A 17,094-nucleotide genomic window follows, 5' to 3' on the forward strand; every position below is an offset into this window, starting at 1 on the left:
AAAAAGCTTTAGTTTCTCTGCATCTGTTTTCTTAATTGTATCTAGAGTTTATATTGATAATGTTCACTAATGATGAAGATCAGGTGAGCTCCTTGAGTTCAACATCAAAAGACAAATCCCATTCAGATCACTTGACTGTAGAATTTCCTCTTTATCTTTTGCCAGTTTAAAATGTGTACTTAAGATAGTATAAGATAATACCTGCTTGATTTGGCTCTTTCTTGATGTGGCTGTACATTGTACATTGGCTTACTCAACACCTTTCCTTCCTTTCTTCCTAATATATACACTCAAGAAAAGTGAATATTATACTTGATATCTTTAGTACTCTTTGCATTTTGGGATGGCATTGTAATACAGTGCTGCCAATGAGATGTCAGATAGGAGGTTGCTGTCCAGGAAGACTTGCTTTCCTAACATGTAGGGAGATCAGCTTGCTTGCATGGCCCTTCCTCCATCTTACCTTGATTGCTGAGCCGGGGCATGCAATGCTGACCTTTATTTCATCCAGCAAACAATGATGAGATGTCTTAGAGCTGAAGCATTTTTGACCTGTTTTCACATGAAGGGATTAACAACCTGGCTTTCTGGTCTGGAATCAGATATGGAATGTATGCCTGGTGGGTGCTCTTCTAATAAGCAGAACAGGCACTATAAGATGTTATTTCTGTTTTAAGGATGTATATACTCAAATCTCTAGCTCTCCCTATTCAAATGTGCTTAGGACTTTGAGGGTCAACTCAACAGATTTTTTTTTTTTTTGAAGAGGAGGCTGTTAATTTCTAAATTAAAACAAAAATTTTGAAGTATAAAGGGAGAGATGCTCATCTAGGAGATAGCACAATTCCAAGCTAAGGAAAAATTCTGTAGCTCTTTGGACTAATAGATAAAACTTGATTATAAATGCTTTAGAAGACTATGGTTTTTTCAAACTTTTTATTGTACTTGATTTCAAATAGTCATAGCCACTTACATAAAATTATTCTTTTCTCAGTAGAGTCTGTTATTTTTGAAGGAGTCCTGAGGAATAAGTGACATGATAGCTCTCAAATTTAAGTTGACTTACACATTTTGGGTGGGTGGAAGTGTTATTAAGTGTACTTAGGGAGGTACCAAAAATTCTAACATTTCTTTAGTAAACATGAAGAATATTTAAGATACTTGATTTATTCTTTGGTCTTTGCTTCCTATATGCACATAATTTGATTCTTCCGTCATTTAAGGAGATTCAGTATTCATGGGAACAACCCCTCTATTCACCTAGCCTACATTTCCTTGACCTTCTAAAATTCTTGTGACTTTTACCTTTATTCACTTCAAAAATTGATTCCTATCAATCAGAAAAATGTTGTCTGAAGTCATAAAACCTAATGTTTTCTGACCATAGCATTTTGAACACCCACTCCAGCTGTTCTTTGACCTAGTCATAATGAACCTGCTTATGCCTCTTGTGTTTCAATGTATTCTTCTTGTAAAAACCAGCTTATACTAGGAAAGAAATATTATTTGTTAAATTTATTAACCAGTTATTAGTCAGACTTTAATTTGTGTTTAAATAACTTGCTTGCTAAATGTAGCAAGCCACATATCGCAAGATTTTGATTTGTCTAGCTCCTCTTAAGAAGAATCTGCATTTTTACCAAGCACCCCCACATAGGTGGTGTTAGAGAAACACAGTATTTTAAGACTTAATATAACAGCCTAATAGGAGTTGGGCAGTCAGCCAGGGAAGAAAGAGTATCTAGTCTTTATCCCACCTTTTTCTTCATTTGAAAGAAAAGGCGTAAATTCAAACCATAATTCTTAATCTATCAATATCATATTTAGAAAATCTGATAATAATGGAGGAAGAAACTCTATATACAGGAGTAGGTGGCCAGTCAAAGCAAGGGTAATTTTCTATATTCAGCTTGGTTGTAACTTAGACTATGTGGCTAATTTTACTCTTTAACATTTTAACTACTCTGTTTTTGGTATCAGAATATTTTGAGCTGAAAGCTCAATTTCCTGAGTCAAATGACTTAATCAATATGGAAATCTTTTGTTTACATAACAAGAAATCTAGATGTGGGGTGGACTCCAGGGTTGCCTGGCTTGATAATATCAACTGGGACCCAGGTTCTCTCTGTCTCCAATAGAGCCTCTGCAATATCAGCTTCATCCCAACTTGAAATTGCTTTTCCACCCCCCTACCACCCTTACCAATGTAGAATGCTACACTCTTCCTTATTAACGCCTTGCATAAGAAATTCTCCTTAAATTATGGAACATAAGTCTGTTCCTACAGTTTGGTGACCAGCTTAGGTAAGAGAATTCCATCAGCTAATTGATTTAAGAGGATTCAGGAGTCATTCTTAAAGTTGGAGACATTGTCAGCTTCCCTTGAAGGATATAGCTAGTAGAAGAACAAAATCAAGATTATGTTAAAGTTTGAGAGAATTGATGGTAAAATAGGCCATTAATAGAATTTATCTTGAAGTTGTGCTTTTCATAAATGCTAACAGAATACAAAATCTGCCAGACGTATCATTAGCAGATTTTATATCCTTTTGGTTTTAGAAAGACTGACTCTTTCCTAGAATTGGCGGAGTCATTTCGTAGGAGAAGGTAAAAGCTCTATTTGGCCTCCCTAGTTTGTTAACAGTAGATAGAGTCTGCAGTAATCCCTCCACTTGCCTCCTTCAACCTTAAAACATGTGTAGTTTAGTCTTGTAAATTAAGTTATTCCAAATATTATTTGAGTTCAGTTTCTTTTTTTATATATTTGTAATTTAATTCAGTATTGTGATAGAAATCCACAGGTTAGAAAGCAAATAATTTCTGGAATTCCAGTCTTGGCACAGTGGAAACGAATCCAACTAGGAACCATGAGGTTGTGGGTTCAATCCCTGGCCTCACTCAGGGGGTTAAGGATCCGGCGTTGCCATGAGCTGTGGTGTAGGTCGCAGATGCAGCTCAGATCCTCTGTTGCTGTGGCTGTGGTGTAGGCCAGCAGCTGTAGCTCTGATTGGACTCCTAGCCTGGGAACCTCTACATGCTGTGAGTGTGGCCCTAAAAAGCAAAAGAAAATAGAAAAAATAAAAAAATAAACAAGCGAATAATTTCAGATCCTCTAGTTTCTCTAGATGAATTTTCTTTTGTTGGTGTTGTTGGGTGTTTTTTGTCGTTGTTGGTTTTCTTTTTTAGGGCTGCACCTGTGACATATGGAAGTTCCCAGACTAAAGGTCAAATTTAGAGCTACAGCTGCTCGCCTATGCCACAGCCACGACAACACCAGATCCTTAACCCACTGATTGAGGCCAGGGATTGAACCTGCATCCTCATGAATACTAGTCAGGTTTGTAACCCGCTGAGCTATGATGGGAACTCCTCTCTAGATGAATTTTCCCTTGGACAATCAGACTTGCTTTCCTAAGGCTCTGTGCTGTTCTGGAAAGCAATTCATACTTCACTTTACAACCCCACCCCTTAAGCCCTTAGAGTGCTTAATCCATCAGACTCCAAACAAAATAGTTGTGAATATAGATGTGACAAAGTGTGAAAACAGTCTATTTCTAGATTACTTATTATAATCTCTCTTCAGTTTTGCCCAGAAAAATGTATGGGGCGGGGGTGACCTTTTCTGTCTCTGGGTGTGATAGGAATGATGGAGAATATAGGATTTTTTTAAAGTAAACATTTAGAAAAACAAAGAGAACAACTGTAGAAGTTTAATTTATTTAATGGATAGAAATAAATTTTACTTCAAGGATTAAATTACTAGAATTAAATACAACTTCTCAGAAGATTTAAAATGAGGTACCGCTTAAAAGTCTCAGCCCACCAGTGATCCCTGTTCTTGCTCCTTCTCACTCTCCTAAAAGAGTGCTGTAGTCCAGTCAGATAGCAGCATGCTTGCTCTTTCTTCCCTCTAAGGATAACTACCACATAAACCAGATTGCCAGGGTCATTTTCATTTCAAATGCTTGATCCATTTGACCAAGACAGTTTGGGATAAAGCACTGATTGGAGTCTGAGGACCTACATTCAAACAGATCCCAAAACTGTCACTCTTCTTGTGAGGTAATTGTAATTATCCTCACATTACAAATGATGAACTCAAGGATCAGAGAAATTAAGTAATTTGCCCAGGACTATACCTAGTAAATGATGGAGCTAAGGTGTGAGCCTATGTTTGCCTGGCTACAAACCTGGCAAATTTTTTCAAGAGAACTAGACGAGAAAGTTTGGAGGATGATATAGCTTAATTTGGCAGGAAGAAAAGTTGAGTGCATTTGACAACTATGTAATGAGCACTGCATCCAGCTTTGAAGTATAGCATTGAGCAAAAGAGAACAGAAGCCTTGTTTTCATGGAGTTTATGTTCTAGTTGGGGGAGAAAGCCAGTATTTCATAACAGGAGATAATTATTTATAAAGAAACATTATGCAAAATAAAGGGTATAGGGTAGTAAATGTAAAAAAATGCTGTTTTGTGCAAGGTCTGATAGGTTGAGAGTTAAACAGAAATCCGAAAGAAATAAGGAAATGAGCTCTGCACATATTTGGGGAAGAACCTTTCAAGAAGAAGGATTAAGGTTCTGAAGGAAGAGAGGCCTTGCCATGGCCCCAAAATAGCAACAAAGTCTGTGTGAGTAGAGAACTGTGAGCAAGAGGAGTAGTAGGAGGAGGGGGAGGAGTCATTTAGAGGTTCTGTAACCCAACAGGCTTCGTTTTTATTGTGAGTGTTTAAAGGATTTTGAGCAGAGAAGTGGCATAATCTGACTTTTCTAAAGGATCATTCTGGTTATTTAGAGAAGAAAATGCAAATCAGCAAAAGTGTAAATAAGCAGACCACTTACAAGGCTATTACAATAAGGGTGAGCCCAGCCTGAATTAGGGTGGGACTAGTGGAAATATAGAGAAGTGTTGGATTCTAAGTATTATTTGGAGGGAAAATGACAAGATTTATTGATGGGTTGGGTTTGAGGGTGTATGAAAGGGAAGGGGCTCCAAGATTTTTGGCCTGAGCAACTGGAAGAATGAATTGCTTTTTATTGATCCAGGGAAGACTGGAGGAGAGGCACCTGCCTGGGGGAAGGTAGAGAGTCAAGGAATCAGTTATAGGTAATGTCCTTGATAAATATCGAGTTTAAGTGATGTGGGACATTCGCATGGATCTGAATTCAGAACTTGTCCAGGTAGGAGTTAGGAATCCTTTAGCCATTCACATACAGGTGATAGAAACCATGAATTAAATGCACTTCCCCGGAGTTCCTGTCGTGGCTCAGTGGTTAACGAATCTGACTAGAAACCATGAGATTGTGGGTTTGGTCCCTGGCCTTGCTCAGTGGGTTAAGGATCTGGTGTTGGCCGTGATCTGCGATCTGCGGTGTAGGTCACAGACGCGGCTCGGATCACACGTTGCTGTGGCTCTGGCGTAGGCCGGTGGCTACAGCTCCGATTTGTCCCCTAGCCTGGGAACCTCCATATGCCGCGGGAGCGGCCCTAGAAAAAGGCAAAAAAAAAAAAGATAAATGCACTTCCTCAAGAATGTGTATACAGAGTAGAAAGAACAGAACTTTTAGAGAATGACCACATTTAAGAAAACTCCTTCTGAGTTTGTAAACCAGACAATTGATTAAAGTATAGAAACTACCCATTATTGAAAGTCGAGCCTTTGCTAATGTAATAATAACAGCAGTTTTTTTTTTGCTATGGCATGAGTAGATATGTATAAATTAGCATCCATATTGCACTTAGATGAAATTTAAAAATTGTTTATATCTGAACTTAACAGTACCATCTTTATGTACATAATTAAGGTTACAACAAAAACATTTAATTTCAACATACAGTGTCACTATTACAATAGGAATTTTTAAATTGGTCTTGTCTTTAATGGGATTTTTTTTTAAAGCTTGACTATACCACTAGTAACCAACATGATCTGTTCTTTCAGCATCTGCTACAAACAAGGCACTATTAAGCACTGTGGTTAAAAGCCTTCTTGATTGTTTATGTGGATGGTAAAAATGATCCTTTAACTTGCCCAGCTTTGTTTCAGTTTACAGTGTCAGGCATGAACAGTGCTGTTTCTACCAGATGTCAGGAGTTATGAACAGTTTGTACTCTGGAACACTGTCACCTGGTAGGCTGAGGCCAAGCATAGAAAGACTGAATTTATAAATACTTTGGAAAGACAGGTTGTTTTTAGAGAAAGGAAAAAATCTGTTCTTTGTTTTCAAGTTATGTCTTTGTAATGTAAATGTAGGTTCTTCTTCCCAAACTGTCCTTTGAGATTCTCCTCTCCCTTCCAGGGTACTCTGTCGGACCCTCCAGTGTTTTATTAGACTGTAGGTCTTGTCAGTGCTACAGCTTTAGCGGTACCTTGCAGGCCTGGTATTAGACTATCTTAATATAGTCACAGATGATTAGTTTCTGAGATTCACATGAGGCTGGCCTAAAACCCAGCGATCGGGACACTGGAGTCACCTACCCTTCTTTTAAATAACATGTTACTTGTGAAAGAATTGTATGTCAGAAGACTGCTTAGTAAGTATAGAATCAGAATAGAAATAAACAGTCTAAAGCATGTGTGTTGGATATTTCACCTATGCTCTGGAAAAATCCAATGTGATGGTCCTACTTCACAAAAAAATATATACCCTTGTAGTAACCTGATATCTTATGCCAGTCAGGTCTTCATTCCAGTATAAACAAGTAGTTTGTAGGTTTTGCTTTTGTGAACCACATTTTTTATCCTGGTTGCCCTCTTTCTGGCTCTTCATGTATCTCTCCTAGATAATTATGTTCCCTGATTGCCTCTTTATATTCCTTTGAATTTTTTTCTATCCATAGGAAAATGCTTTGTAAATTTTAAGAACTGGTATATGTTTGTTAAAAGAATAGTTACTGTCTTAACTGAGAGGCATAGGCCCTTTTTCCTGCCTATTGATAGATACAGTATGATGATTATGAAAATGCAAATATCTTAGTTCTACTTATTTATCAATAATTTAAGTTTATAGCATTTGCCTAGTAAGTTAACACCTGAATTTCTACATATGAAATGATATATATGAAATGTAAGAATGTACTTCTAAGAATACTGCCATCTTCTCTTCCACCCCCATTCCCGTAGGTGTACCAACATTCGACCAGGAGAGACTGGAATGGATGTAACAAGCCGCTGCACCCTTGGAGACCCCAACAAACTGCCAGAAGGGGTTCCCCAACCTGCCCGCATGCCCTATATTTCGGACAAACACCCTCGACAAACCTTGGAAGTGATTAACCTTCTGAGAAAGCACCGGGAGTTATGTGATGTGGTGCTAGTTGTGGGCGCTAAGAAGATATATGCCCATCGAGTCATTTTGTCAGCCTGTAGTCCCTACTTCCGAGCGATGTTTACAGGAGAATTGGCAGAGAGCCGTCAGACAGAAGTAGTGATCCGAGACATAGATGAGAGGGCTATGGAACTACTGATAGACTTCGCATATACCTCCCAGATAACTGTGGAAGAGGGCAATGTTCAGACCCTTCTGCCAGCTGCTTGCCTCCTCCAACTGGCAGAAATACAGGAAGCCTGTTGTGAATTCTTAAAGAGACAATTAGATCCTTCTAACTGCCTGGGCATTCGGGCATTTGCTGACACACATTCATGTCGTGAGTTGCTAAGGATAGCTGACAAGTTCACTCAGCATAACTTTCAAGAGGTGAGTTGTACTTGGTTTGCATGCATTCACAATGTATTTGTCAGGAGAGCAATATGGGCTCATATTGTGCTAACTAACACATACCTGCTTAAGTGTTTATTGTTGATTCTAACTCATAATATCAGAGAAATAGGTTATAAATTCTAAGCCTTGTTTTTATATTGGAAAACAATTTTGTATTCCCTTAGCAAAAACTAAAGTTTAAGGATTGATTTCCCCCAGCCACATTCATAAAAGGCTAATTTTCAAGTCAGAATATGGTTTATTAATTTATAAGGAGATTTGTGTCTGATAAGATATTTGGTACTGGTCATTTGCATGAAGCATTTCCTTCCTGATTTTATGGATTGTTCAGCAAAATAAATTGTACATCAGAGATTATTTGGTGAACTAATAATCAGAAAAGTGAAATTAGATGTTATCAAAATAATTATTAAACCTATTTTTCATTCATTCATTTAATCAATATTTGTAAAGCTACTGTGCTTTAGCCACTGCACTTGGGAACAAGATACCTAGGTGTCTCTTCTAGTGGAGTTTATAATCTAGCAGGAAAGACAGCAGTTGAATGCTTAATTATACAAATAATTAATTATAGTTAATAGGTGCTACAAAGAAGAGTCCCTGGATGATTTAACAGTGTATTACAGAGAGATTTACTTTTGGTTCTGGAACAGTGCATACAAAATTCTGAGACATGCAGAAATGTTAACAAGTTTGAGGAACCTTTGAAATCCAGAGAGCAAAGGGGAGGGTGTTAGATAATGCTTTTACAGAAAGAACAGAGCCAGATCACATTGGAGTTAATAGACCATGTTAAGAATTTGAGATTTAATCTTAAGACCAATAGAACACCATTAAAACATTTTAAGCAAAGGAAAGATGTGATCCTTTTCATATTTTAATGTCACTCTTATGTCCACCAGAATAACCTCCAATGAATCAAAGGTTTAAAAATACAAAGCGAAACCATGAAACTAGTAGAAAATGATATGAAGCAATTCCTTTATAATCTTGAAAAGAAGAAGACCTTTCTAATTGACTAACCCAAAAGGCATGGAGGAAAAAATTGATAGATTTGACCATATAAAAATTAAAAATTTCTGCATAATGAAGCAAAACAATAACAAGGCAAAAGTCAAAGACAAATGGAGGGGAAATATTTGCAACTCATATCACAAATGCTATCTCCTTAGTATATCAAGAGCTCCTGTTGGTCAGTAACCTAGACCAGTGACCTAGTAGAAAAATGGGCAGTAAACAAGGAATTCAGATTGTCCTTAAACATATGAAAATCTTTTCAAACTTGTTCATAATAACTGAAACACAAAACTACACCAGAGTACTATTTTTTAATGTATCAGATTACAAAGTTTGATTTACACACCCCGTTGACAAGACCAAGGAGAATTAGCTACATTGCTAGTGTACATATAAATTGATACAACCCCTCTGAAAGGAAATTTGGCAGTAACTATCAAAATTACACACTTTTTTCTCACGCTTTTTGACTCAGCAACCCCATTTCTGGGAATCTGTACTACAGATGTTATGGAGAGGCAAACAGTTTGAGGAGTTAAGAGCATGGATTCCATCTTAGACATTCAGTTTGAGATGCCTATGAGATACCGAAATAGAGAATTTGAGCAGGTCACTGTTTATATGAGTCTGTATCTTAGAAAAGAGGTTAGGCTGAGATTAAAATTTAGGAATCATCAACATAGTAATTAAGTCATTAATTAAACTATGGCTTAATCCTTTTTAGGCAGGATATAACTAACCCTGAAGCCATAAAAGAAGTTTGGTTGAAAATGAATTTAAAACTTTTTAAAAACAAAAAAGCACCATAAACAAGGTTAAAAAAAAAATATCAATGTCAGTGCTATCATATAGTAGAAAGAAAGGGGAAAAACCCTAAAATTTTTCCAATATTGGAGGCTGATTAGTGAAAGAGCAACTGGCAAAGGACACTGGGAATAACTAGAGTAGAGAGAAGAGGAAAATCAGCAGTGTGGGGGTCATGAAATGCAAAGGAAGGGATTGTTTTAAGAAGGAGGAAATAACCAGATATAGATAATATATTCACCGGTTCTGCATTCACAGATTCAACCAACCATGGATCAAAAATATGAAAAAAAATTCCATTGAGTTCCCAAAGGTGACGCTTGAATTTGTCAAGTGCCAACAACTATTTATGTAATGTTAACATTGTATTAGGTATTATAAGTAATTTAGAGGTGAGTTAAAATATATGGGAATAAAATTGGTTAAAATATGTAATTAGGAAAACCGGTGATTTGGGGGAAAAATAAACTCTTTAAACAGATGGAATTCCCAATGAATAAATAAATTATACCTAAAAATTTTTTTAAATTCTAGAAGAAAGCATTAGCAGGCCAGGGGTAAAAATGGCCATTCTAAGCAGGATATAACACCGAAGCCATAAAGAAAGATTGATAAATTTGGTTGCATAAAAATTGTTGTTGTGTATAACAACAATAACAAATGAAAAAGCACCGTAAACTAAATTAAATTATACCAAACTCAGAAAACCTATTTGAACATACATGACAGAGCTGTGGCTCTGGTGTAGGCCGGTGGCTACAGCTCCGATTGGACCCCTAGCCTAGGAATCTTCATATGCTGCAGGAGTGGCCCTAGAAAAGGCAAAAAGACAAAAAAAAGAAAAATAGGCAAAGGATATGAATAAACAATGTGTAAAAAAGAAACATTCTGGGAGTTCCCGTCGTGACTCAGTGGTTAACGAATCCGACTAAGAACCATGAGGTTGCGGGTTCAATCCCTGGCCTGCTCAGTGGGTTAGGATCTGGCGTTGCCTTGAACTGTGGTCTAGGTCACAGACACGACTCTGATCCCGCATTGCTGTGGCTCTGGTGTAGACGGCGGCTACAGCACCGCTTAGACCCCTAGTCTGGGAACCTCCATATACTGAGGGAACGGCCCTGGAAAAGGCAAAAAGAAGACAAAAAAGAAAAAAAGAAAAAAGAAACATTCTGCAGTTCCCGTTGTAGCTCAGTGGTTAACTAACCCGACTAGCATTCATGAGGATGTGGGTTTGATCCCTGGCCTTCCTCAGTGGGTTAGGGATCCGGTATTGTGAGCTGTGGTGTAGGTTGCAGACGCAGTTCAGATCCTGCATTGCTGTGGCTCTGACATAGGCTGGTGGCTGCAGCTCTGATTCAGCCCCTAACCTGGGAACCTCCATATGCCGAGGGTGTGGCCCTAAAAAAAAAAAAAAGAAAGAAAAAAGAAACATTCAAGTGTAAAGCATGAAGGGATACTCACTCTTAGACATGGTTGAACGTACACCAAAACAACACATTTTAACCTATAAGATTAGGAAAAAAAATTTTATTTATTTGCTTTTTAGGGCTGCACCTACAGCATATGGAAGTTCCCAGGCTAGGGGTCAAATTGGAGCTACAGCTGCCAGCCACAGCCACAGCAACTTGGGATCTAAGCTGTGTCTGTAACCAACACCACAGCACACAGTAATGCCAGATCCCCTACCCACTGAGCGAGGCCATGGATTGAACCTGCATCCTCATGGATACTAGCCAGATTCATTTCCACTGTGCCACAATGGGAACTCCCATAGAAAAATAATTTTTAAACTTTATTTGAAAAAAATTCAAAAAGAAAATTAAAGTTCATAAGAAATGCAGGAAAAAGAAAAAACTTCCAAATACCCTTTACCCAGATGAAGTAGTTGTTACCATTTTGCCATATTTTCTTTATCATTTTTCTTATTATATATAAAATATATTAAAATATCTATATAATAAAAGGCTTTAAAGTCTTTCTTTGCCCCAGTGATTTGAGATAACATCTTTACTATAAACTGACTTTGTGTGTGTGCTTGGTTCTAGACCTTCTGTTTTAGGCCATGCACCAGTACTGCACTGTTCGCTGTGTTTAAATTATTTAGGCTCTGTAGAGTATACAGAAGAATATGGTACGAGAGCTAGCACTCCCACCATATAACTTTTTTTCAGTGTTTTCCTTCTTTCTTGCACAATTATTTTTCCAAATAAACTTAGCATCACATTATCCAGCTCTGAGAAGAAAAACTTCTTCCTGTATTTATTGAAATCATATTAATTTATGAGTTAACTTAAGAAGAAATCATTTTTGCACATTGAGTTGTCGTATCCAAAAACAATGGATGTCTTTGTATTTCTTCAATTCTATTTCTGTGTCTCTTAGGAATGTTGTATAGTTTTCTTCAGTTAGGTTTTGTGTAGTTTTTAAGCTTATTTTAAGTATATTTTTTTCCTAACAGTGATTTGCTTATTTGAATCTGTTTCCAATTTGTTTTCTTTTTTTTAATTAAAGAAAAATTTGGAGTTCCCGTCGTGGCTCAGTGGTTAACAAAGCTGACTAAGAACCACGAGGTTGCAGGTTTGATCCCTGCCCTTGCTCAGTGGGTTAAGGATCCGGCGTTGCCGTGAGCTGTGGTGTAGGTCACAGATGTGGCTTGGATCCCGAGTGGCTGTGGCTTTTAAAATATGGCTTTTAAAATTTACTTTCCATTAACAGTAATAAAATATTCTCTGTACTCGTCTTGTGCAATACATCCTTGAGCCCTATCTTACACCCAGTAGTTTGTACCTCCCCCGTCTCCCACCTCTGTATAACATTACCCCATCCCCATTGGTAACCATTAGTTTGTTCTCTGTCTCTGTGAGTCTGCTGCTTTTTTTGCTATATTCACTAGTTTGCATTTTTTAGATTGCACATGTAAGCGATATATAATTTTTGTCTTTCTCTGTCTGACTTATTTCACTTAACATATTGCCCTCCAAGTCCATCCATGTTGCTGCAGATGACTAAATTTCATTCCTTTTTGTTGTGGTTTTTTGTTTTTTGTTTTTTTGCCACACCCACAGCATGTGGAAGTTCCCAGACCAGGGATCGAACCCAAGCCACTGCAGTGACCACACAAGATCTTTAACCTGCTGCGCCACAGGAGTATTCCATTGTGTGTGTGCACGTGTGTGTGCGTGTGTGTGTGTGTGTGTGTAAAATCACATGCTGTATCTTTATCCACTCATCTGATACACTTGTGTTTCTTGGCAATTATAAATAATGCTGCTATGAACATTAGGGTGCATGTATGTTTTTGAATTAGTGTTTTTGTTTCTTTTGGATATATACCCAGGAGTGGAATTGCTGGGTCATATGGTAGATCTATTTTTAGTTTTTTGAATAATCTCCATACTGTTTTCCACAGTGACTGTATTAGTTTACATTCTTGCCAAGACTATTCTAGGGTTCCCTTTTATCCACATTGTTGCCAGCATTTGTTATTTCTGTTCTTTTTGATGGTAGCCATTTTTACAGGTGATTGGTGATATCTCATTATGGTTTTGGTTTGCATTTCCCTCATGATTAGCAATGTTGAGCATCTTTTCAGGTGTCTGGTGGCCATCTGCATTTACTATTTGGAAAAATATCTCTTCTTCTGATGTTGGATTGTATGAGCTGTATATATATGTTGCATACTAATTTCTTATCATCGTATCATTTGCAGATATTTTCTCCCATTCAGTAAGGTGCTTTTTCATTTTGTTGATGGTCTCTTTTGCTGTGCAAAAACCTTTTTTTTTGCTTTTTTTTCTTTTTTTAGGGCTGCAGGTGTGGCATATGGAAGTTCCCAGGCTAGGGGTCGAATCAGAGCTACGGCTGCCAGCCTACACCACAGCCACAGCAACATGGGATCCAAGCCACATCTGTGACCTACACCACAGCTCATGGCAATACCAGATTCTTAACCCACTCACCAAGGCTGGGGATCAAACCTGCATCCTTATGGATACTAGTCAGGTTTGTTTCCACTGAGCCACAACAGGAACTCCCAACTTTTAAGTTTAATTGAGTTCCATTTGTTTATTTTTGCTTTTATTTCCTTCATGGTAGGAGACAGATAAAAAAATATATATATTGCTGTGTTTCAAGGAGTATTCCGCCTATGTTTTCCTTTAAGAGTTTTATAGTATCTGGCCTTACATTTAAGTCTTTAATCCATTTTGAGTTTGTTTTTTGTGTATTATGTTAGAGAAGGTTCTAATTTCATTCTTTTACATGTAGCTGTCTAGTCTTCCCAGCACTTAATGAAAAAGATACTGTCTTTTCTTCATAGTATATTCTTGCCTCCTTAATGGTAGATTAATTGATCATAAGTGTGTGGCATACCTTCGATCATAATAGTCTCTTAAGATCCTTTGTATTTCTGTGGTGTTGGTGGTTACTTCTTTTTTATTTCCGATTTTATTGATTTAAGCCCCCTCATCTTCCTTCTTGATGAGTCTGGCTAAAGGTTTATCAATTTTGTTTATTTTTTCAAAGAACCAGGTTTTAATTTCATTGATCTTTTCTGTTGTTTTCTTAGTCTCCTTTCATTTTTCTGCTCTGATCTTTATGATTTCTTTACTTCTTCTAACTTTGGGTTTTATTTGTTCTCTCCCTAGTTGCTTTAAGCATAAGGTTAGGTTGCTGATTTGAGATTTTTCTTATTTCCTGCAGTACATTTGTATTGTTATAAACTTCCCTCTTAAAACTTCTTTTGCTGCATCTCATAGTTTTTTGATTGTCATATTTTTATTTTGATTTGTCTCTAGGTATTTTTTGATTTCTTCAGTGATCCATTGGTTGTTGAGTAGCATATTGTTTAGTCTCCCCACTATGCTTGTGGGTTTTGTGGGGATTTTGTCTTTTTCTTTTTGGCTACACCCACAGCACGTGTAAGTTCCCTGGCCAGGGATCGAATCCAAGCCAGAGCTGGGACATATGCACAGTACCAGCAATGCCAGATCCTTAACCCACTATGCCAAGCCAGGGATTGAACTGGCACCTCCACAGAGACAAGCTGGATCATTAACCCACGGCACCACAGTAGGAACTTAGTGGGGTTTTTTTCTTGTAGTTGTTTTCTAGTCTCATAACATGTTGGTCAAAATGGATGCTTGATATGATTTCAGTTTTCTTAAATTACCAAAGCTTGCTTTGTGCCCTAGCATGTGACCTATCCTGGAGAATGATCCATGTGCAGTTAAAAGAGTGTGTATTCTGCTGTTTTCAGATGGAATGCTCTATATATATCATTTTCACCCATTTGGTCTAATTTGTTATTTAAGGCCTGTGTTTTCTTATTGATTTTTCTGTCTGGATGATTTGCCATTGATGTAAGTAGGGTATTAAAGTCCCCTACTATAGTTTTAGGGTATTAAAGTCCCCTACTATAGTTTTCTGTTTTTCTCTCTGTTAATATCTCCCTTATATATTGAGGTGCTCCTATGTTCAGTGCATATATATTTACAGTTGTTATACCTTATTCTTGGATTTTTCTCTTATTATGTAGTGTTCTCCTTTGTCTCTTCTATTACTCTTTATTTTATTTTTTTAATTTATTTTTTTTTCCCACTGTACAGAAAGGGGATCAAGTTATCCTTACATGTATACATTTTCCCCCCACCCTCACTCTTTATTTTAAAGTCTGATGTAAACATTGCTACTCTGCCTACAATTTTCACTCACGTGAAGTACCTTTTTCCATCCTCTCACTTTCAGAGTGTATGTGTCTCTAGATCTGAAGTGAGTCTTTTATAGGCAGCATATATACAGATCTTGTTTTTGTATCTACTCAGCCACTCCTATTTCTTTTGGTTAGAGCATTTAGTCCCTTTACATTTAATGTAATTTTCAATATATATATTCTTATTACTGTTTGTTAATTGTTTGTGGTTTGCTCTTGTAGGTCTTTTTTTCCCCTTTCTTCTCTTTTCTCATGATTTGATGACTATCTTTAGTGTTAGATTCCTATTCTTTTTTTCTTTTTTCTCTGTAAATCTATTAAAGATTTTTCTTTTGCAGTTACCATGAGGCTTTTGTATAGCAATAATATGTATATGCACACATGCATATGTAGATATATGTGATTGTTTTAAGTTGCTGGTTTCTTATTTTCAAATGTAATTTAAAATCCTGCAGTTGTACTCTCCTCCCCTCATGAGTACTGTTTTTGATATTGTATTTTACATCTAATTGTTTTGTGTATCCCTAATAGCTTACTGTATATATAGATGATTTTACTACTTTTGTCTTTTAACCTCCCTGCCAGCTTTATGTGTGGATGATTTCCTACCTTTACTGCCTGTTTGTCTTTACCAGGGAGCTAATTTTCTTGTTTCTAGTTGGTGGCCTTTTCTGTTTCTCCTAAAGAAGTTCCTTTAGCATTTGTTGTAAAGATTATTTGGTGATGCTGAATTCTTATAGCTTTTGGTTGTCAGTAAGGCTTTTGATTTCTCTGTCAAATCTGAACAAGAGCCTTGCTGGGTAGAGTAGTCTTGGTTGTAGGTTTTATCATTTCATCACTTTGAAAAATATCATTCCATTCCCTTCTGGCCTGCAGAGTTTCTGCTGAAAAACCAACTGATAGCCTTATGAGAGTTTCCTTGTGTGTTACTTGTTGCCTTTCCCTTGCTGCTTTTAACATTCATTTTTGATTTTTGTTGTTTTAATTACAATATATATTGGTGTGTTCCTCTTTGGGTTTATCCTGTATGGGACCCAGTACTTTCCAGACTTGGGTGACTATTTCCTTTCAGCTATTATGTCTTCAAATATGTCCTCAGGTTTTTCTCTCTTCTTCTGGGACCCATATAATGTAAATATTAGTATGCTTGATGTCCCAGAGCTTTCACAAACTGTCATTTCTTTTCATTCTTTTTTCTATTCAGTGGCAGTGATTTACACTGCTCTCTTTTGGCTTACTGGTCTATTCCTCTGTATCATTTAGTCTGCCATTCATCCCTTATAGTGTATTTTTCTTTTCATTCATTGTATTCTTCATCTCTATTCACTAGTTCTTTATATTTTCTAACTCTTTGTTAAAAACTTTTAGCTTCTCACTCTGTGCCTCCACTCTCCTCCCAGGTTCTTTGATCATCTTTACAGTCATTACTCTGAACTCTTTTCTTGGGTAGATTGCCTATCTGCATGCCATTTAGTTGTTCTTCTGGGGTTTTATCTTGTTCTTTCATCTGAAACATGTACCTCTGCTGCTCCCGTTTGTCTAAGTTGCTATTTGTATTTTTATGTAAATGGTAGGTTAGTTACATTTCTCATACCTTGGAGAAGTAGCCTTCTATAGGAGAAGTCCTGCGTGTCCCAATGATGCACTTCCTTCTCAATCACCCAGGCTTTATGCTCTTGGAGTTCTCCCTAAGAGAGCTATGTAAATCTTTCTATTGTAGCAGGATGACTGTGGGTGGTTGGTAGGTTTGGTTAGCCCCTAACTCAGTTGGTTGCCAGGTCCTGTCTTGTGCATATGTTACTTCCTGGCTGCTGTTTCGCAAGACCTGCTCACAAGGTGGCTG

General features: G+C 37.2%; 1 protein-coding gene across 2 annotated transcripts in view; it reads left to right on the forward strand.

Annotated features, from left to right (window-relative positions):
• Positions 1–17,094, forward strand: part of KLHL20 (kelch like family member 20) — a 77,882-nt gene that overhangs the window by 5,589 nt on the left and 55,199 nt on the right. For both annotated transcript variants that reach the window (XM_005656716.4, XM_084977644.1), the window contains one exon: positions 7,123–7,696. In XM_005656716.4, the coding sequence (XP_005656773.1) occupies positions 7,123–7,696 (574 nt within the window). The remainder of the gene's footprint in view (positions 1–7,122; positions 7,697–17,094) is intronic.

The sequence above is a fragment of the Sus scrofa genome, chromosome 9 (assembly GCF_054392235.1).
Source record: "Sus scrofa isolate SSC_HxYL_T2T_F1_AM1 chromosome 9, Sscrofa_HxYL_maternal_Yorkshire_Landrace_v2.0, whole genome shotgun sequence".
Classification (NCBI taxonomy): domain Eukaryota; kingdom Metazoa; phylum Chordata; class Mammalia; order Artiodactyla; family Suidae; genus Sus; species Sus scrofa.